At 38.6% G+C, this 23,617-nt stretch overlaps 1 protein-coding gene across 1 annotated transcript; it reads left to right on the top strand.

Annotated features, from left to right (window-relative positions):
• The first annotated feature begins 925 nt into the window (after positions 1-925).
• LOC148876719 (uncharacterized) lies at positions 926-22,808 on the top strand. Its single transcript, XM_088965580.1, has 2 exons — positions 926-2,349; positions 22,599-22,808. Exons 1-2 carry the CDS (start codon positions 1,055-1,057, stop codon positions 22,603-22,605), a joined length of 1,302 nt encoding a protein of 433 aa, XP_088821706.1. The 5' UTR covers positions 926-1,054; the 3' UTR covers positions 22,606-22,808.
• The last annotated feature ends 809 nt before the right edge of the window (positions 22,809-23,617 follow it).

The raw sequence follows: 23,617 nt of genomic DNA, 5'->3' as shown, positions 1-23,617 counted from the left end.
CTAGTAGTTAATTAATAATAGTAGTTAATTAATTAATTATTAATAATAGTTATTCATTAATCATAATAATAATAATAATTATTAATTAATTAATCAATTATTATTAATAATACTTAATGAAATTATGAATTATTAAAATTAAGTATTAATTACCAATTAATTGTTAATTATTAATAATAATTAATTAATTAATTAGTAATAGTAATTCATAATTAAGTAATAATTAATTATTATTGCCTATTATTAATTAACTAATCAATTTTTATTAATAATAGTTAATTAGTCATAAAAGTAATTAATTAATAATTGATGAATAGTCATTAATTTATTATTAATTAATTACTATTAATAATTAATATTATGTAATATTTATTATAATATTTTTTAATATTGTTTATTTGTTGAATTATATTGATAAATAAAAATTTTCTTATATGGGGTTAAATTGGACATTTGACATTTTTCAGAATTCAGAATTCATAACAACATTATCTATATTTAGAGTTCCGAGGAAAGAAAAGTTCATTAATAACAATATACCTATTAATATAATTATTATACTTTCAGATGTGAGAGGCCCTTAGTTTCTTCCCCAGCTCCAACTTGAGGTTGAGGGTGAGTATAAGAAGAAGATAGTTGTAGGAGACAGCTCTACAAGCCTTCTTCTTTCTTGATTTCATCAAATGTTCTTAAAGCCATTTATAGCACATATGTTATTATACAAGCGAATAGAAACTATTCGATACCTTCTAACATTTTATATATTTCAACAAAAAATAAAAAATTATAAAAAATACATAAAATCCATAATATATATATCTATATATATTTATGTTTATATTGACAAACTATATAGACAAAAATCATAGGAAAGGGAAAATTTAGAAGTCAATTTATCACAAACGGTCAAAGTTGGAAATTCCAGTAATTTTGTCGATTCTATATAACGGAGGGGTAAAATGCAAAAGGTTCAAAAGAAATTCAGAAAAAATAGGTACTGAACCGAATCTGTCAGAAAGTATAGGGGCGGTTTCAGAAATTTACCCTTTCTTCAATGCCCAAGCCGAAATTGAGCCCGAGAGGGAAGGCTGCAGGTTGCGGTGCGGGACAAAAGCAAATTCCACTCTCGCTGTTGACTGTTGGTAACAGGAAAATGGAATCGCAGCAATTACAGATGCCGGCGCAGGCACAGGACACCCTACCATCAGCTACCGCCACCATCACCCCAACTCCAATCCCCATCCAAGCTCAGTTCTCACCGCACTCCAACACCACCTGCTGCAACTGCGGTGGCCCCACCGCCTTAGCTCCACCGCCGAAATGGTCCGACGTCTCCCCACCTCCCAGCTACCGCCCCGTCCGCTCTCCCGCCATCAATCTCCCTCCAAACTACTCCCCCAAAGCCATCATCCTCTCTCTCGTCCCTCAATCTCAAAAAGTCCTCTCCCTCTCTCCTCCTTACCTCTTCAAAGTTCCAACCAAGAAGATAACCCACCCGGATGACATTCGCCGCTTCCACGAGTCTGATTCCGGCAAGAACTTCCTGGGCTTCATCGTTGCCCTTAGTGAGTCCATCCGCGGCCACAAAATTTCCGATCATTGCCATCAATCTCCAACTGTAAATTCCATCGTCTCCCTCCTCGAAACCCTCCTCCGTTGGGTCGACGAGATTCCCCCGGTCCAGCAGTCCTCCCGATATGGTAACTACTCTTATAGGGTTTGGCACGGACGTATGACGGAAAATGCTGAATCCTTGATGCTTCAGTTCATCCCCAACGATCTCCGATCTGCCACCCTCGAGATTGTTCCCTACTTCACCGATAGTTTCGGTAATTCGACCCGCATCGACTACGGTACGGGCCACGAGACCAACTTCGCTGCTTGGCTCTATTGCTTGGCTAGGCTGGGGCTTCTTAAGGAAGTGGATTACCAGGCTGTTGTTTCTCGGGTATTCGTGAAGTATCTCGAGTTGATGAGGAAGTTGCAGACGGTTTACTGTCTCGAACCGGCGGGTTCACACGGCGTCTGGGGTCTCGACGACTACCATTTCTTGCCGTTTATCTTCGGCTCATCTCAGTTGATCGACCACAAGTATATGAAGCCCAAATCCATTCATAACCAGGATATACTAGATAATTTTTCGAACGAGTATCTCTACCTTTCGTGCATATCCTTTGTAAAGAAGGTTAAGAAAGGGCTTTTCGCTGAGCACTCGCCGTTGCTGGATGATATCAGCGGCGTACCCACGTGGAACAAGGTGAACAGAGGTATGCTTAAGATGTATAAGGCGGAGGTGCTTGAGAAGGTCCCCGTCATGCAGCATTTCCTGTTTGGATGGCTCATTAAATGGTATGCCCTTAGTTCTCTTCTCTCGGTACTTGGTTAGTAAATTGAAACCTAAACCAAAATGGAATCCTGTGCCATTCAATATATGCTGAATTATTTACAGGAAAAAGAAACAATGCCTGCTGAGTTAAGTAGATCCTTCTGCTCGTCTTTATAGATGTGTGTGGGCACATAGTCATCTTCGGTTCTCTGAGGGCCTTTTTTGATGTACACTAAAAACAAAATGTCAAACAAAAGGATAGTCATAAGCTATATTGCAAAGCATCAAAATCAAACTTGTAGAATAATAAAGGAAGCAATGGAATTGAACAAATTCCAATCTGTGCGTCTTAACATCTGTGTGTCTTAACATGACCTACCTACCATACTTTTTAAAGGGTGAGAAAACTGTTATGTCTGAACACACAAATCTGCCCCCCACCGCCTCGCGCCCCACAAACGCCCCACACACCGAGTGTCCGCCACCTGTCCATTTGCACGCGGTCAGCATTCCCGCGTGCGGGGCTAATGGGATGGCCGTTAACCCCAAAACTAGCCCTGACCCCTCAACTGATCCCTTGTGCTTGAACTGGCCGTCCCCTGACCCCGTTCTTTTCCCCTCCCCCCGAGCTCTCCTTCTCCGGCACCAGCGACCACTTCGGTGAGTTCACCTTGACCAGGTATTACCTCTGTTCTCTGATATTTTGTTTTCTCATTTCAGATACCCTTGTCGTTCAGGTTCAGCCGTTCAGGTGCTTGAAGCACTTAAACCTTGCAAATAACAAATGGCTTGTATCTGTGTGGGCCGATACTATAGTGGGTTTGAAGTGCAAGGAACCGATGAATATGATGAATTGAAGTTGAAGGGTGAGAGGTCTGAGATCCAAAGTGGGTTTACAACAGGAAGATCTCCTGGTTGGTTAAGTTGATCTGGTTGTGGGATGGTTGTATGAAACTAACTTGGATCTGATCCGGAGTCGCTTTCAGGCATTTGGTATGTCATGTCTGTAAGCTCTGTACCTCAAAATCAACAATCACAAAGTATATATTATATATTAACCTTTAACATCTCACAAACAGACAGCGATTCTGTGATTCTTTTCTGTCAATCCATTCATATTGTGAATACAACACTTATTCTGGCACTGTAAACACTCAGTTCCGGCTGGTTGATACTTGAAAGCCGAGCCTCTACACTGTATTTACAACAACGCTGCAAGAACTCTTCTATGGAAAAAGAACAAAAGAAGGCGGCAAAATCTGAAAAAATACATGAACTTATAGACACTTGTGTATCTATATATCACCATCATCAGTATTCTTTTTCATTAACTTGTGCCTCTTGTTAGCATCTCATTGTATTGTAGATATGAAATCTGTCTCTGCAACTTAATTTGTTCATAGAAGTTAGCTATAAGCTTCTCAGCCTTGAGATCAATATTCCCTTCCTCTTCTTGGCATGGAAACATTTCCGAGGTTTGTTTGTCATCCCAGTCACCCCCATAGTCTTCTTCTTTTTCATTATCATCAGCTTTTTGATGAAAATTCCACCTTTTCTAAATAGCAAAACAAAATATGAGTGTTGGAGAATACCTGGTCAAGGTGAACTCACCTGAGCGGTAGCCGGTGCCGGAAAAGGAGAGCTCGGGTGGAGGGGAGAAGAACGAGGATCAGGGGATGACCAGTTCAAGTACGAGGGATTGGTTGAAGGGGCGGGAATGTAGAAATGATGGTTTTGGGCTAGTTTTGGGGCGAACAGGGCTAGTTTTGGGGCTAATGGCCGTCCCGTTAGCCCCACACGTGGGAATGCTGACCACATGCAAATGGACAGGTGGCGGACACTCGGTTTGTGGGGCAAGAGGTGGTGGGGCACAGATTTGAACTCCATAAGTGTTAGGTTATGAGGAGAGCTTTATAAGTTGTGACAAATAACATGAGGAATGGAAATCATGGCATTGTTATGGGGCTTCAACTGTGTGCCAACCTGATACAGGAGCTGAAGAGTCAAAATTGGAATTTTATGAAAATTTATGTATTTCTGTATTTTTGGATAGTAGGGTTTTTTCTGTCATTTTGCAATTTTTTGTGGGATCCAATAATGGGGTTTGATTGTTTATGTTTAAAATTTCAGAATCATTGCATAAGTAGGATTAGAGTTATTGAGTCTTCATTGAATTGAAATAGGATATGACAGCTCAGTTTGAGTCCTACTATGATTATTGAGTCTAACAGTTTGATTCCTAGGACTATTATGAGTCTAACGGTTTGACTCCTAGGACTATTATGAGTCTAACGGTTTGACTCCTAGGATTATTATGAGTTTAGAGTCTATAAATATGTATGATCGTTTTACACAAAGAGCAATGAAGTTTATGAGTTTTCTTCAGCTTGTGCTAACTATGGTGAATGATTCCCATGCCTCAGAGTGATTCTAGGCACCTTTTGAGTGATTCCAGGTATTTTCTCTTTCTTTCTATCCCTATTTTCTCTCTTATTCCTTCAAGATTCCATTACAGCCATCAACAACCATAAAATTCTGATCAAAGAAGACCAATCAACATTCTATGAGGAGTAGAACTGAGCTGGTCTTATATCACAACCATCGTACATGCCGCCACAAACACTTTTTATCCATGATATTTGTCTCATCCTATAGGCTGTAGTTGCTACTAGAGTTGTTAGCAAGTGACCTCGTTCTTGCTAGTTCAAAAGATGGGTAAAAAGAAGGATATTGAGGTACAATTGACTTGGGTAAAAAGAAGTGCCAACTCTTTTGCTTATGGGTTAGCCAAACAAGGGGTGACTAGGGACTCTATGTTTTGGGTTACTTGTAGTCATGGTTCCTTTTGTTCTTCTATTTGTCTGTGGGTGGGGGAGTTAAGAGATTTTATCTCCCTCTTTCTGGATTTAATTTTTCTTAATGAAAGTTACTTGGTTATGTTTGGAATGGGTGGTGATCATCCAATCCTGATCTAAAATTAAGAGGACGGGATGAAGTTATAATAGATAGATATATGGTAGCAGTAGTAGTTTGGGTCTTCTAGCTTAAATTTTGTGATTTCTGTTGGTTAATCAAGATAATAAGTTCCTTGGTTATGTTTGGAATGGGTGGTGATCATCCAATCCTGATCTAAAATTTTACACTGACAAATTAGAGACTTGGAATTGCACTTTTATTGACTTCTATCATCTTAACTAAAACCCTCATAGAAGGGTGATCTAGATTGAATTATCTGCCCCACTAGGACACTGTAAGTCCAGAATCTGGTGAGTTGTACTCCAGTTTTTGCACAGTTACAGTTGATTACTTTGCTTCATTGCATGGAATGAGGTGGGTGTAATTCTATAGATGCTAGGTTTGGAGACCTCTCAAGTAAATTCACGGGTGGATATGCAATGAAAGATCCATATTGATCAACTGTTAAGGTGCAAGATATATAACTACAATTTGAAGGGGAGCCATAGGAAAAATCAATCTGTTGACATATTAGTATAAAATATGCTTCCATGTTTAAAAGGATAAGATTGCATTCATGTTTTATGCCACATTAGGGATTAGTTTACTGATCATTTGCAAATGCTTATTTGAAAGCCTCCCCAATGACTTGTATGTTTGGATAATTTTTGAATCTATGATCCATATGGGATATGATAAATGGTACCATGAGTTGGGCACTTTTATGGTTTTGTTTTACTTATTTATTTTATTTTGGAGAGGAGCTTACAATAAAGTAGATTGTATAGGGTTTTGCTTTATTTAGAGGATGCTCACCCTAGTTGATCACAAATTATATACAGAATTTTAGAGTTTCAATAAGAAAGAAAAAGGGTTGCTTGGTTTTGGTTCTAACCTTTTAGGATTAGGGGTATATGAGAGTAAGAACAACAATTTTTTTGATAATTGGGAAGTAACTAATGGGAAAGAAGACTGACAATAAGATTAGGATACTTACTTTTTTCCTTTTTCTTTGTGTGCGTGTGTGTGTGTGTGTTTGCATGAATGTTCATATCTCAGGGGTGTGCAATGATGCAAGGAGAGCTAAAACAAGTGGTAGTCGTAAGGTTTGGTTAATTGGGCTATAGTTGAAGGGATTAAAGGCTGAAAGATTTATCACAAAGCCTCAGTTAAGAGGGAGGTGTGGTTTTATAGTAGTGTAGTATAATTAAGAAGAAATGAGGAGCTAAATAGGTTTTAATGTTTTATAGGCTCGGGGACAGGGATCAGAGCTCTCGCTCTCACTCTTGCTCTCTCCATTGTTTATTAAGTGCTCATTTGGCCCTTACTTTTGTTACATAGTTTATCTATGATACCCAAAGTTCCAAGTATAAGTACATGGTTAGTGTACCTGTATGGCATTTGGTACTGAATGGACACTTTCGGAGCATATTTGACAGCATGAATTCAAAATATGTAAATGGTGTATCTCAACTAATTACACTATGAAAAGTTTGTCCATGTTAAATGTTTAATTAAATTTGACAAGTTTTGCAATGATGTTTAGATTGAAAAGCTAAATTATAATCAAGGATCAAATTATCAATGTTGGGTGTCGTATTAAACAACTCAAATATGGATACACTTTGGGAACGCATGGACATGGACAAAAGATATGGAAATGCTTGGATACACTAATGAAATGCATACAAAGCATATGAATACACTAATATACATTAATGTCAAAAAAGCCACAAACAATGTTAAAATACATAAGAAATGTATATTTTAATGGTATATATATATATATATATATATATCTATGAAGAAGTACATTACAATTAATATAGTGGAATGCATATATATCATAAGATTTTGTTGATATTAATCAAGAGTCCAAGACACATATTATATGGATTTTTTAAAAATTAATATATGCACAATAGCATTATTATTTTATTCTCTGTTAAAGCCCAAGGCCCAAAACATATGCGACTATTATATTTGATATTATATCAATTATTTTCTAGTTTCTATTTTTAATTTTTAATATTAACAAAAAAGTCAGCTAAAAAAATTCTCAAATGTTTGGCAAACAATATTTTTATTTGTGTAAACAATAAATATGTTATTATAAAATATAAATTAAAATATCAATTAATAATTTATAAAAATATACTTTTAACTTAAAATATATCATATCTATTAAAATTTCTAGAAATATATATCATATGTAAATTCATAAATTTTAATTACTAAAATAGCAAAATAATTATTCCATTATTAATATTTTTATTTGTATATATATTTTCTAAAATAAAGAATCATTTTTTTTGTTATGATTGTAGATTATTTAATGCAAATTAAAATATTCATTAATATTTATAAAAATTTTAAGATACGTATCATGTGCAAATTTATACATTTTAAGTACTAAAATAATTATTTTATTATTAATATTTTTGTGTGAATAAATTTCATGAGATTAAAAATCATTTTTGGATATGAGTGTGGCTTGATAGATTATTTATTCAATTAGTTTATAAATCTTAAGTACTAAAATAAATATTTGATTGTTAATATTATTCTTTTTAATCTTTAATTGGAGTTGTTGAAACATTTTATTTGTCTGGATTACATGTGAACATTAAAGTTAATAAAAGTTATTTTATTTCATTTATTGTCATAAGATGAAAGGTGGCTTAGTGGTTTAAGGATGCATTTAAGGCTTGGGCATTGGGTGACCGAGGTTCAAATCACACCAACTACGTTTTTTTAATAGAGATGCAATCCATTGTTTCTGTGTGTATCAGTTGGTATCGCACCTGTATGGGTTCGTATTGGTTGATACAATGTGATTGGGGCCAATGTGCACCTGTATCGGTTTGATATGCACGACTTAGTGGATACGCACCAAGTTGTAGTATATCCCATATTGGTGCGACCAGATACCAATACGATATCGTATTGGTATTTTAAAACCTTGATTATAATGGTGTGGTATCGAAATGTTAGTTGAGATGTCTATATTAAAAAAAATGAAGCTATTAACTTGAGTTTCAAGTAGACTAGTTGGGCTTTAGTGATTTTAGGTTTTTTAGTTTGTCCTTACTCCTTCGTTAAGTAATATAATAAGAGTTTAGGTATTTTACCTTTAGTGAGAGTTTGTTTGAGTATAGTTCTGTCCTAGACTCCTAGTCATATTTCAAGTGTGTTACTTTTCTTTTTTATTTGGTTGTAAGGAGATACTTGGACATGAAGTAGTCTCTAAGTAGGTAACAAGTCTAGGGTATAATTTAAGAAGATGAAAGTGATGAGGGTTGGAACATGGAAGTAATTTTCTTTTGAAGAAATTTCTAACTTTCTTATTGAAAGTTCATCTCTTTTGAAGAAGTTAAGAAGAAATATCATTTTTCTTTGAATGGTAGTTCTCTTAATTATTTAGAAAGTGTGCCTTTCTTTCTCTGGCGGCATTCGTAGAAACCAATAGTGGTATTATACATCCTTATCTGACCATCTTAGTAGTGTGTATGTGTACTACTAGTTTTTGAGTTTACCCATCCTTAATATTGGGTCTTCTGAGCCTAAATATCCCCATGTTTGATCTTTTATTTTTCTTCATAAATTTTTACTTAATTGATGATAAAAATATATAATAATTACTAGAGAAATGCTAGCAAATAAGGAGTTTATGCAACTCTTGGATATCTTTCCCTGCAGAAAAGGTGCCTAATTTTGTCTTGTAGTGTCTTTTCACAGCTCCACTATGTCTATTGGGTGAGGTGTCAAAAAGTCACAGAAGCTCGTTTACTAAAACTCCTCTAATTACTAGAGTGTGAAACTGAAAATTAAGATATAAACAATTTGGAACTGGAGAATGAAACCATTTGGAAACTGTTGATGTTTGTGAAATTTGTAGAGTTAGTTACCATGTTACTTTATGTTGCTGTTAGCATGTTAGTAGTGTTAGTAAGTTAGTTATTTCAGTTATTTTTAGTTGCTGTTTATTAGTGTTAAAAGTAGGGGCAACATTGTAAGTTTACTATGTTTTAAGTCATTAATATAAATAACCGAGTGGGGCAGTAATCATTATTTGACCGACACTCTTTTTCTGAAATCTCCTCTCTACGATTTCTCTTCTTCTTCTTCTTCTTCATCTCTCTTTCTCTCTTTTATTTTCTAAACTTTCTCTTGTTGAACTCTCATCTAGAGTAGGATTGATTAGTCTCTACCAAGGTTCTAAATATCGATACGCCCGACACTGGTAGGGGCGTATCGGTACTTTCTTTTACTTTTTTTTTTAATTTTTTTCAAAACTGGTTCAGGGGGCCGGTTTAAGGTTTCTCCACCCCCTGAACCAGTCAGAACCCCGATACACCCTCTGTAGGGGCATATCGGGGTGCTCCCAATACGATACGTATCGGACGATACGGGTCGATACGTGTCGATTTTTTGAACCTTGGTCGCTACAACACAAGTTGGTATCAGAGCCAACCTAGGGTTACTCATGTGAGTATAATCAGGCCGACTGCATGAGAACTTCCTAGGGTTGGAAGTTTTAGCAAGAATAGTCCATCAGCTGGTTCTTGGAGATCATTGGTTGAGTGCAGCAGCTTTTCAAGAGGTTGTAGAGCCTTGGAAAATGTCTAGTGATCAGGAAGAATCAGAGGGAAGGAGCGGCTGGTTTTTCTCTTAATTTCTCGAAACTTTTTTTTAGGTTTTTTTCAAACATATGATCAGTTCTAGTTGGTTAAACCCTAGCATTCTGACTGTTATTGGTTTCTGGGTAACAGTTAGGTCTGTTTTAGCATTCAGATTTTTGAGAAATTATTAGATCTGTTTCAACATATCTGGGTGTTTGCTAGACCTTTTTTCAGCATTCTAAGTGGGCTGTTAGCAATTTCTGGGTGATAATTACCTCTACTTCAGAATAAAAGGGAGTTCTTTTGATAAATTTCAGCATAGAGATGACAAAAACCGAGTTAAAAACCCAAGGGGAAGGTGTGTTGGGGGCTGGAAACATGACTGAAAATACTTTTTAGATTACCACTGTCAAATTTGATGGATCAAATTACTTGGAATGGGCTCAACTTGCTATGATGGCTATTGGGGAAGAGGGAAATTAAGCTATGTGATGGGGGATGTAAAGAAACCAACCAAGGAAGACCCATTATATGCCAAATGGGTTTAGGAGAACTATTTGGTCATGACTTGGCTATGCAATTCCATGCAGCCTCATATCAGCCGAAATTACTTGTGAGCCAAAACTGCTAAGGAAATTTGGGACATCATGAGAGAAACCTACTCCTAGCCACTTAATGTTGCTAGGGCCTATGAACTTAAGTGTGAAGTTAATAATCTTAAGCAGGGAGAGAAACCAGTTTCGGTTTACTTTTCTACTTTGAAGTCTTTGTGGCATGAAATTGATCACCTAGAGACAATTGAGTGGGAAAGTCAAAAGGATGCACAAACATACAAAAAATAGGTTGAAACTAATAGAGTTTTTGAACTCCTAGTTGGTCTGAATCCAAAATATGATATTATGAGGCAACAAAACTTCTCACCAGGGAGTGTGTGACCTTGTTTCAGGCCTATTCCTTAATACATAGTGAAGAAAGTAAGAGAAATGTTATGCTACAATATCAGCCTATGGAATCAACCCTAGCAGTAGTGAAACCAAAGTTTGGGGGTGGCAAGGAAAGGGATATGAAGAAAGAAGACAAGAGGGAAGTAATTTGTGATCATTGCAAGAAACTGAAGCACACAAGGGACACTTGTTGGAAGTTGTATCCACATCTAATTCCAACAAAGCTTAGAAACAAAAAGGGGAATTCCTATGTGGCAATTATTACTGATGGTGTATCATCCTCAAGCACAAGAGGCACATCTCTAGACACTTTAGCTATTGTTCGAGTTTCTCTGACTTAGTTGGAAAGTGAAGTTGGCACTTCAACACTCTCATCATAGCTACCTACTACAACATCAACTACTCCCACTTCAACATTTGCTCATTTAGGTACAAGAGCTTTAGCATATCATGCTTCAGCCCCAATTAACAATGAACCTTGTCGGGTTATAGATTCAGGTGCTTCTGACCATATGATTGGCTTATCCTCATTATTTACTACTTATTGCTTATCCTCTGGCAAAGACAAAGTGTCTATTGTTGATGTCTCCCTTGTTCCCATCTTTGGCAACGAAGACATTAGGTTGTCTATTCCCATATCCTTGTCCTCAATTTTGCATGTTCCTAAACTTAGTACTAACCTGTTTTCAATTAGTAGCATTACTAAAAACCAAAATTGTTCAATAACTTTCTTTCCTGATCGGTGTGTTTTTCAAGATTTGGAGACAAGGAAGGTGATTGGGATTGGCTGTGAGATGAATGAAATTTACCTACTTGGAGGGGCACTCACATGGGAAAGATAAAGAAGTGGGGAGGTCATTAGTTTCTCAATCTGTGAATCAGGTTATGCTTTGGCATAATTGATTTGGCCATTTGTCATTTAGATCTTTGAAGAGTTTATTTCTCAATTTGTTTGAGTCGGTCCAAATGTCTAGTTTAAAACGTGAAAGTTGTGAACTTGCAAAGCATTGTAGAACAACTTATTCTTTGAGCAATAAAAGAATGAGCGTTCCTTTTGAAATTGTGCATATTAATGTTTGGGGACCATATCACATCATTGCTATGGGGGGATATAGATATTTTTTGCTATTTGTTGATGACTACGCTCGTTTCTCATGGGTTTATCTTATGCACTCTCTCATTGCTGACATGGCAAGGAAACATGGTGGCCTTGGTCTTTCTACCCGAATTGTTTTGTCCGAACTGGCTGGGTTTGTAGGCGGTTTAACCAAAACTTGAGCAACAGAAACAAAGATCCACGTGACAACTTAAGTGGTCACGTGGATCGAGCTAAGCCTAAGATGAATAGACGGAGCTTCCCGTTTATCATCGTCTAAATCAAAGGGTAATGAAAATAAGGAGACGCAGGGGCGGAAACCAGCTTGAGAGAACTCTCTATAGTGGGTCTCTCACCAAAACCTAGTAGGTGCTTTCGAAGATCTTCACCCCTCAAAGCGCTCGAATCCCAGATATGCAAGGGAGATATTAGAAGAGAGGGAGGAAGCAAATGCTGGTTGGGTGGATTGTAACGTGGGGGATGGAGACTATGCTGATAGTTCAGATGAACCTGCCAGTATAGGAAGTGTGGATGAAGGAGGTCAAGCGTGGAGGTAGAGGCATGTACTTTAAACCTTGAAGGGTTATTTCAAGGAGGGTTGGAGGGGAAACAGAGGTCCATTCTAGAGGGTCAAAAGGACACACCAGGAGAAGGAAATAAAACTCCAACCTGTGCAAGGCACTAATAGGGAAGTAAACTAGGAAAATTTGAGGTTGTGCGGAAACACACCAGAAAGGGGTAAGCAGTAGGGTGAGAGAAATGACCATTGTGTTGATTGAGAGGCAGAAATGTATTCTCACCAATCCAAGGAGACAGACAAAAACCAAGTCTTGAAACAGGGATGGGCATCTGACTACAATAGGTAGAATCCACCTTCCACTTCTCGTGAAAACCCAGGTAACCAAGTGAATTTAGTTTTTGCTACTGATAAGTACTCTGTGTCTTGTGTTCCAGATTCCATTCCCATTCGTAGCTCAACAACCCAAGGAAGTGAAGCCAACTTGGATGAATGCTGGTGTAAGTGGAGGGAGGGGAAGGCGAAGGGTAGTGGGGTGATGGTGGAAGAAATGAATAGAAACAAGGTGTGGGAGATCATTGAAAGAATATTTTGAGAGGTTGAACAAAATGTATTATAGAGGAAGGAGATAAATGGAACAATAGGGAATGACTCCGATGAGAGGGGATTGAGGGTTCAAAAGGTGAGGGGGCAGGAAGAGGAGGAAAGGGTATAGTGGGGAAGGTCTCTAGTGGAGAGGACTCTATAATAGGCTTTGTGGGAAGACTAGGATGTAAAATGAAGAGCTTGAATGAGCTGAAAGTTATGTTACAGAAGAAAAAGGAGTGCAAAACTAAGAAGAGGAAATTAAGTGGAGAGGTTAAAAAGAGATATTAAAGGAGACAAGCAGTTTGGTGCAAAGAGTGAGAGGTGGAAAGGGGGGAAGTAAAGGGGTGGTGTAGAGGGGGAGGGGCTAGGAAAAGGTGGATATGAGGATTTTAAGCTGGAACGCGAGGGGTTTAGGAAGTGCAAGGAAAAGAACTACTATTAAAGAGGTGCTCAAGAGGTTTGACCTGGATGTAGTGCTAATTCAGGAGTCCAAAAGAATGGATTTCGGTAGCAGATGGGCAAAGAGTATTTGGAGAGCCAGGGGGATCAATTGCACGGCTGCCCCATCTTGGAGAGCCTCAAGAGGGATAGTAACAATGTGGAAGACGGATGTGCTTGAAGGTTTGGAGGAACTGGTTGGTAAATACTCAATATCTTTGAAATTCAAGCAGATAGAGGATGGGTTTGAGTGGGTGTTAACGAATGTTTATGGACCAACTGACTACAGAGAGAAAGCAAATGTGGGAGGAGTTGGGTGATGTAAAGGGCTTATGGGAAGGGCCTTGGTGTATGGGGGGCATTTCAATGTGATTAGGTTCATACAGGAATCTAATAATCCTAATCAGAAAGTGACTACAAGTATGAGGAAGTTTAACCAATTTGTGGAGGCGTTTGAGCTTAAAGAGATCCTATTAGCCCATAAAACCTTCACTTGGTCCAATCTCCAGTCGAACTCGATCTGTTCTAAGCTGTATAGGTTCCTATTCTCAACAAATTGGGAGGAACATTGGGGGAACATATCATCCAGAGCACGTCCTAGATTGACTTCTGATCATTGGCCCATAGTGATTGGAAAGGAAGTATGGTGGACCAATCCCTTTTAGGTTTGAAAATATGTGGCTGCTCCACCCGGGGTTTACTAAGAGAGTCATAGAATGGTGGGGACGATGTAACCCTTCAGTGGAATGGGAAGGAATGAGGTTTCACAACAAACTCCATTTCTGGAAGCAAAGATTAGGGAGTGGAACCAGTTGGAGTTTGGTAGACTAGAAGAAAGAAAGAGAATATTGATGGATTAGATTGCGGTGCTGGACTTGAAAGAGGAAATGGGAGATTTTGAGGAGGGAGACAAGGAACAAAGAGGGGGCTTGAGGAGATAGTTGGAGGATTGTTTGCATGAGGAAGTAAGCTGGAGACAGAAATCTTGATGTAGATGGTTGAAGGAGGGAGATAGAAACACTAGATTTTTTCATTCTATGGTAAATGGCGGGAGGAGGAAAAATTCTATTTCTAGACTTGAAGTTGATGGATTAGTCCTGACCCATCAGAATGAGATGGCAGGGGCCTTTACAAAACATTTTAAAACTATTTTTAGAAGGCCTTTAAGTGGGAGGGTGTGGTTAGAAGGGATGAATTGGCCAAATATTGGGGTAGAAAACAGTCAATGGTTGGAAAGGAGATTTAAAGTGGAGGAAATTAGGGAGGCTATGTTTTCTATGGACAGAACAAAAGCTCTAGGCCCAGATGGTTTCACAATGGATTTTTACCGAGACTGCTGGGGTATCCTAGAAAGGGATTTAATACTAGTGTTTGGTGAATTCTATAGAAGGGGAGTAATAAATCCTGGGTTGAACTCTGCATTCAATGCTTTAATTCCTAAGAAAGATGCCTCCCAACCAAAGGATTTCAAACCAATCAGCTTGGTAAATAGCCTATATAAGATAATTGCAAAGGTGCTGTCTTTAAGATTAAAGCAAGTCTTGCCATCTATAGTTGCACCAAACCAAGGAGCTTTTGTGAAGGGGAGACAAATAATTGATCAGATTTTAATTGCTAATGAGAGTGTGGAGAATTTCAAAAGGGTAAAAAAGAAAGGAGTGGTGTGCAAATTGGATCTAGAAAAGGCTTATGACTTGGTGGACTGGTCTTTTTTGAAGGAGGTTATGGTTAACTTCAGGTTCAAGGGAAGATGGTGTAAATGGATCTTGGGGTGTGTTTGGAGTTGCCATTACTTTGTGCTGGTAAATGGGATAGTGGTTGACTTCTTCCCAACCATAAGGGGAATAAGACAAGGGGATCCACTCTCTCCTTTCTTGTTCACGTTGATTGCAGATGTATTGGGGAGGTTGATTCATAGAGCAGATTCAAGGGGCCTAATAAGAGGATGGAGGATAGGAAGGGAGGAAATACCTATTATCCATTTACAATTTGCGGATGATACAATTCTGTTTTGTGAAGGTGGAGATCTAAGATTTATTAGGAACATAAAGTTGGTGATACAACTCTTTGCGTAGATGTCCAACCTTAAGGTAAACTTTGAGAAAAGTTGTGTAGTGGGAGTGGACATGGAGGAAGGGGAGGTCAGGGAGTGTGCAGAGGTTTTGGGACTTGAAGTGTCAAGTTGGCCCTTGAATTATCTATGTTTACCTTGGGAGACAACCCTAAGAAAGAGTTTTTGGAATCCAGTGGTGTAAAAATTTGAGAAGAGACTAACATCTTAGAAGAGGAATTACCTTCCTATTGGTGGGAGGATTATGCTTATTAGGGCAACTCTAGCCAATCTACCCATATACTTCTTGTTGGTATTCAAGATTCCAACAAAGGTGTCTAATAGATTGGAGAAGCTGATGAGAGATTTTTTTGTGGGAAATAGGGGAGGAGAAGAGGGATCATAGGGTAGGTTGGGAGGTGGTGAGTAGGAGTAAGAAGTTAGGGGGGTTGGGGCTTGGGAATATTACAAAAAGGAATGAGGCTTTATTGGGGAAATGGATTTGGAGATTCTCTTTAGAGAGGGAGAGGTTGTGGGCTAAGTTAGTGGCTGGCATTCATGGGCTGGAAGGCAATGGCTGGGATCCCGGAATTCTGGCCAGGATTACAAGTGCTTCACCTTGGAAAGCCATCCATGATCTGTTACCACTCTTCTCCCCTCTGATCAGGTATGACCTAAACTCAGGCAATTTCCTAAAATTTTGGGAACAAACGTGGGTGGGGAATGTCCCTTTGAAGGATCAATTTCCGTCACTTTATGCCCTCTCAGATTAGAAAATGAGCCAATCTCATCTTTTCTTGTCAAATCTTCAAACTTTGGGTTTGGTTGGAATTTGGGGATTGAGGAAAGTTATTAGAGACACAGACCTGAACAACATTTCGACTCTCCTTGGTCTTCTAGAAAATGTTTTCTTGTACCCCGAAAAGGATGACACTAGAATTTGAACCCCCACCCCATCGGGATCTTTCTCTTGTGCCTCTTTCTTTAAAGTCATTACCCAGTCGACAAGCCCCATTGGCCCTTCTTTCCAAGTTAAAGAGATTAGGTGTAAAGCCAATTCCTCCTAGGCTTGGGAGTTTTTGTTGGGAAACTTTTCTGGAAAGAATCAACACAAGTGATTTGTTTCAAAAGAAGAGACCCAAGACATGCTTATCCCCTCACCAGTGTGTTCTCTTTAAAGCTGATGGGGAGACTGGTTTTCACCTATTGGTCTCTTGCCAGTTTGCAAGAACTATTTGGGAATGGGCATTCTCCCTTTTTGGGTGCAGCTGGACCCCTCCCTCCACTGAACTTGTAGAATCTATTTTCTTCTTCCTTATTTAGGTGGCAGCCAAAAAGGGGCAAGACTATGTGGAGATGCTTAAGGTCCGTTGTGTGATGGTCATTGTGGGAAGAAAGGAACTTAAGGATTTTCTCAGAAAAGGAGAGAAGGGCTGAAAACCTGATGGAGTTGATTCATGTGAGGGTGGTACAGTGGCTGAAATCTTCAGAGTTGTTTATAGACTTTACAGTGGATGATCTTCTGAGAAAATGGGGAGAGATTTCCAAGTGTACCCAGGTCAAAATAGGCCAGAGTGTGTCCTGGATTCCCCCTCCCTTTGACTTTGTAAAACTGAACTTTGATGGTAGTAGTAGAGGGAACCCAGGGATGTTAGGAATTGGGGGTGTGTTTAGGGACGAGAATGGGACTGTTTTTGCTTTGCTCTCAGGCCCAATTGGGATGGGTGATTCTCTCATAGCTGAAATCTATGCTGTTGTGGAAGGTGTCCTAAGAGCTAAGGAAATGAACATTAGAAGACTTGTAATTGAAGGGGACTCGAAGGTGGTAGTAGGGTGGTTGAAAGAAGACAAGGCTGGGTTATGGGCTTACAGAAATGAAAAGAAAAAGTACAGGTGGATGGTTAAGGACATGGATGCCAAACTCAGCTGGGTGAAGAGATGCTAACTCCTTTGCAGATGGGTTAGCTAAGCAGGGGGTGGTTAGGGAATCTATTTTCTGGGCTCAGTTATAACTATAGTTTGTATGGGGCTTCTAGCCTCAATAGGGAGTTAAGAAAGTTTAGCTCTCCCTTTGTGTACCTTATTGTCAGATTATTTTATTAATGAAATTGTTTTTTTTTTATCAATAACACAATTCATTAATTCATTAATTATCACAATACTTACAGAGAGGAAGACACATTTCTCATCTTCCAGCTACACCAAGAGCCCCAAAAGAGGAAACAAGAGAGAAAGAGAGAACAGAAAAAGAAGAAAAAGATGTGAAATAAATCACATCTCTGCCCAGAACATGACATCCCTGTCCACCCCTTGTTTAGCTAGCCCATCAGCAAAAGAATTAGCTGACCTATTTACCCAAGTGATTTTAACTTCCATTTCTCGAACCAGCCATCTTAATTTTCTCTTCAAATTACTATAACTCCATAAGCCGTTGTCTTCTTTGTTCAGCCACCCAACTACCACCTCCGAGTCCCCTTCAATCATGAGTTTTCTAATTTTCATCTCCCTAGCTTTCTGACACCTTTCAAAACTGTGTGGATCTCAGCTCTGAGAGAGTCACCCACACCAATTGGGTCTGAAAACATGGCAAAAACAACCCCATTCTCATCCCTGAAGACATCCCTAATCCCTGATTGTCCGGGGTTCCCTTTACTACTACCATCAAAGTTTAGTTTCATGAAACCCACAGGTGGGGGAGTCCAAGACACACTTCTCCCTACTTTAATCTGGGTACAGCTAGCAATCTTGCCCCACTTCCTTAGCAAGTCATCTACTGAATATTCTGTGAGCAGCTCTAGTGACTTCATCCACTGAATAACACTTATGTGGATCAGGGCCTTCAATTCTTAAGCCCCTCTCTTTACATCAGAGAAGATTTTGGAATTTTTTTCTTTCCACAAAGACCAGCATACTGCTGCCCTCAGTCCTCTCCACATAGTCCTTCCCCTTTTTGTATGCCACCTGAAGAAAGGAGCACAATGGCCTTGCAAATTTGATGGCGGGATCCAAGTACACCCCAAAAGAGATAAAGCCCACTCCCAAATAGACTTTGCAAATTGGTAAGACACCAGAAGATGAAAACCGGTCTCCCCATCAGCATTACAAAGAACACACCAATGAGGGGACAAACAAGTATTGGGTCTCTTCTTTTGGAGCAGATCGTCAGTGTTGAATCTTTCCAAAAAGGCTTCCCACAAAAACTATCAACCTTAGGAGGAATTGGTCTACACCAAACCTCATTATCAGGGAAGGTGGGGGGGAGGGTTACAGGATTTGAGGGCTGGCAAAGCACTTTAAAAGAAGAGGCACAGGAGAAAAAGCCAGTAGGGGTGGGGGTCCAGATTCTAGAGTCATCCTTAGAAGGGTCCAAGAAAACATTATCAAGAAAAGGAGGAGACTCGAAATACTGTCTAGGTTGGAGTCTCGCACAGCCCTTTTCAGACCCAAATTCCAACCAAAAATAGATAAAGAAGAGGAAGGAGGACACTGGCTTATTCTTAAAATCAGAAAGTGCATACAAGGAAGGAAATTGGTCCTTAAGAGGTGCATTCCCCATTGGCTTATTCTTAAAATCAGAAAGTGCATACAAAGAAGGAGGTGCATTAATGAAATTGTTGTTATTGATAAAAAAAAGATGCCAGGGTTTGAGGATGTATCACAGGCGGTGGAGGTAGGTTGATTTTGGTCATCAGCAATCCAGGCCAACTCCAATTTCCTTTGCGGCTCCAAATCTAAGTATCACAATTCCTCTATCTTCCACTATAGAAGAAATATCTCCCATGCCCTCCATTGTTGAGCCTTCTCCCCCATTGGATGATCTTGATCTTGTAATTGCAGCCCGTAAAGGGAAGCACCATTGTACCTCATCTATAGCCCATTGTATTTCTCAGTTTTTGTCTTATGATCATTTATCTCCATCCTATAAGTCCTTTTTGGCCTCTATTGCTGCTATTCCCATTCCCATAACAGTGTAGGAAGCGTTGTCAGTACCTAAGTGGAAGGATGCAATTAGGGCTGCAAGTCGGGCCGAGTTAGGTTGGTTGAATCCAACCCTAGTCCAACCCTAAGTTCTAAACCCCAACCCAACCCAACCCAACCTTCTTCCCATCCCTTAAAACCTCATAAATTTCTCGATTTTAGATCTTAACTCAACTTTCACTACATATATTAATCCTATGTTTCATTAGTATTTGTTTGTTGACATTTTTTTTTGTACACGGGTTTTCATCAGCACCGGTCGGTTTCGGGTTGTACAAATTCATAAACCGATGGTTTGGTCGGTTTCGGTTTTCTTGTGTGAAAAATGAAACCGACCCGACCCGAACCGACTTAGTTCCTACTTAACTAAAAACTGAAATATCTGAAAATGTATATTCCAATATCTATATCTAAAAAATATATATTATGAAATGTCAGATATATATTTCCAAAAAATATATATTCCAATATATTTGTATGTATATTTTTGTTTATATATATATATATATTTCTAAAATACATATTTCAGTTTTAAATATATTTCCAGAAAACTAGGTGGCCATGGGGGGCATGGATGAACTTAGAGCCGAAACCGACCCAAACCAACCCAACCCAACTCAAACCGACCAGGTCGGTTTTGCTTAACACTGGGTCGATTTCGGTTTCCATCTCAGGTAACCCGACCAGGTTGGGTTGGTTGGAAAAACCTCAGTAAATCGACCCAACCCGACCCGTGAACAACCCTATTAGAAATAATGAGTTATGGCTTACAATATATCTTTCTTGGGTAGCAAACAACATAGAGGAGATGAATAAAATTTTCGGAAAAACATAAAATAATATTATTAAGGTTTTAGCCTTTCTGATTAGGATTAAGTGAAGTGATTATCTTAAAAGGTACTATGTAGTGGGGGCTATACAAATATCATGCATCTAAACACATCAATACATATAACATATATTTATATATGGCATGTACTATAGAGTCGGGTTCAGTTTGGGTCTGGTTGGCTATGGGGTTAACCCTAACCCAACTCGAAGTAAAGTCGGGTTCATGAATTTCAACCCTAACTCTAACCTGAACATCAACCCAACCTAACCCAACCCAATTTTTTTGGGTTGGGTTCGGGCTAACATAACCCAAGTTGCAGCCTTAGATGCAGTGCAGGTAAAGATGAATGCTCTTCTAAAGAACAATACATGGGAGTTAGTTGAGCAGCCTAAAGGAAAGAAACTAGTTGGGTTCAGATGGGTGTTTACAGCAAAACATAATGTTAATGGCTTTGCTGAAAGATATAATGTCAGATTAGTTGCCAAGGGGTTTCCACAGACATATGGCATAGACTATTTGGAGACCTTTGTACTAGTGGCCAAGATGAATACTATTAGAGCCCTACTACCCCTTGTAGAAAATTTCTCATGGCCATTGTTTCAGATGGATGTCAAAAATGCCTTCCTCAATGGTGATTTGCAAGAGGAGGGGAGAAGGTCTGCTACCTGAATAAAGCATTATATGGACTGAAACAGTCTCCAAGAGTGTGGTTTGACAGATTTAGATAGGCCCATGATAAATTTGGCTCTATTCAAGCTGAATCAGATCACACCCTTTTCATTAAGAAAAATGATTCCTCCTTGACCTTACTTGTATATGTGGATGATATTGTGGTGATAGGGAGTGATACTCGTGAGATTGACCCTCTTAAGCAATTGCTTCACCAAGAATTTGAGGTCAAAGATTTGGGAGAACTACAATATTTCTTGGGCATTGATGTAGCACGGTCTAAATACGGGATTTTCGTTTCCCAAAGTATTTTCTCGACTTTTTGGAAGAAACTAGGAAGATAGGTGTTAAACCTACTGAGACACCTATTGAACAAAATCATAAGATAAGTGTAGAAGGTGGAGAGCCCCTTAAAGACAAGGTTATGTTTCAACAGTTGGTTGGGAAACTCTTTTATCTTTGCCTCACACAACCGGGCATTTCTTATGCGGTCAGTGTTGTTAGCCAATATATGCATTCCCCCAGAACCACTCATCTTGCAATTGAGAGGATCCTTGCTTATTTGAAGAGATGTCCAGGTGGAGGCATACTCTTCAAAGATAATGGTCACATGAAAATAAAAGTCTACACAGATGTTGATTGGGCTGGGCATGTTGATGATAGGAGATCCACCTCTAGGTATTGTGCTTTTGTAGGACGAAATCTTGTCTCTTAGAAAAGCAAGAAGCAAAATGTTGCTCGTTCTAGTGCCAAAGCTGAATATATAGCTATGGCGAATGGTGTGGCTTAGGATTATGGCTGAGATTATTTGAGGAATTGGGTTTTACTTGTGAGAGGCCCCTGATGCTATACTATGATAATTAGGTTGCTATTAACATTGCCTATAATCCAGTTCAACATGACAGAACTAAGCATATTGAAGTGGATTGACACTTTATCAGAAAGAGTTGCCCCTGACATGCAGCTTGCTGATTTTTTCACTAAGGCAGTGCCAAAGACCAAGTTGGAGGCAGATTTACGCAAATTGGGAATGATTGATATCTACTTTCAACTTAATGGAAGGGATTATGAGGCCATTTGTTAACATCGGAAGTGGCTGAACTGAATGAGCTTTGTCTTTTTGTGGCTGAAATATTAAAATAAAAAAATTAAAAGTAAAATATTCAAGGATATAGTAATCAATCCAACTTTAGCTTCAGCCATTAAGGAGCCCAGTCTCCTTAAAAACTTATTCACTAAAAGACAGCCATTTCAGCTGTTATCAAACTACCTCTACAAGGACATGAATAGTCTTACCAAGTGAGAAGAGGATAAAAAATTAATAATTTCTAGCACTTTTGCCTAAGTGTCCTCTCAGATTGAAAAGTCCATGTTTTTACCACTGCACCAAGCAAATGGCCCTTTTGCTTAAAAGTTAGGTATACCATACAGGTTGCCATGCATCCTAATGAAATTTCTCACATCAGACAATTTTATTTAGTTTCTCATAGCAACTCTGCATTCTATTTGTAATGGTTAACTTGGTTTTGCTTGATACACTGCACAGTTTGAATAATGGAATTTTCTTTCTGCAACCTTTACAGGGACTAGGGTGATGAATCAGTTTGGGTGGACATTTGCTGGTAAGTTTAGGACTGACATTAGAATATAAGATGAAAGCATGGAAAATTACGTTATTGTGATGTGTTTGTTTTGGTGATACACATTAGTGTAAATTGTCTCTTTGTAGTCTTGTAGTACTGATCTGCAGTGCAAATCAAGTTTTTTACATCACTGAATTTCATTCTTGTTAATGGTCTTGATGTCTTGATGTCTCGATGTCCTATTGCATAACCAAGAGTTCTTTTTTTTTTTTTTATCAGCGAGTTATTTTTTTTCTTCTGAATTGTTAATGGATTGGAAGTAAATGTGTCTTTTCGTACCTTTTAGTAGCAGAGGAAGGATGTAAATTAAATAGCACAATAATTATGGTTTTTAGTAGATTTTGAAATTTATCAAGAATCACTTGGAGAGGCAATTTGGATTTTGGAGTGTCGTTTTATTTCAGTCTTACGATTTGTTGAAGTCCAAATTTATGTGTTAGAAATTAGAATAGGAGTTAACCAAATCTAAGTCTGAGTTGCAAATTGATTTTAGAGGTTATGGTTTAACATATGTCTGTCTTGCTTCCATGAGCCAATTGATTTCGGATTTCTTGGTTACTGAGAATTAGTACTGTTATCTCAGTGGCTTCAGCAGTTTGAACTAGAGGAAGAGGAAGAAGAAGAAGAAGAAGAAGAAAAGGAACAGTCGAATTTGATAGCCTAACCCTATCAGTCTACCCTAATATGAATTAGCCTCTAATTAGTTGTACAAAGACTAAACTTCACCCCCCCCCCCCCCACTTAAGTATGGGATATGAAGTCTCTATTAAAACTTCCACATAAGCACATAACTTAACAGAAATAAAATGACTAATCTACCCTTATTCAGCTAGCTCTAACACTCCCTCTCAATCTGGAGAATATATGTCATATAATCCCAGTTTGTTACATATATAGTTCACTCTCTCTGAGCTTAAGCCTTTTGTAAACAAATTTGCCCATTGATCACCTCAACTCAC

This window comes from Nelumbo lutea, chromosome 1 (genome assembly GCF_056320005.1).
Source record: "Nelumbo lutea isolate HS-2025 chromosome 1, American lotus-T2T, whole genome shotgun sequence".
NCBI lineage: Eukaryota > Viridiplantae > Streptophyta > Magnoliopsida > Proteales > Nelumbonaceae > Nelumbo > Nelumbo lutea.
This window is presented reverse-complemented; position numbering and strand designations above follow the sequence as displayed.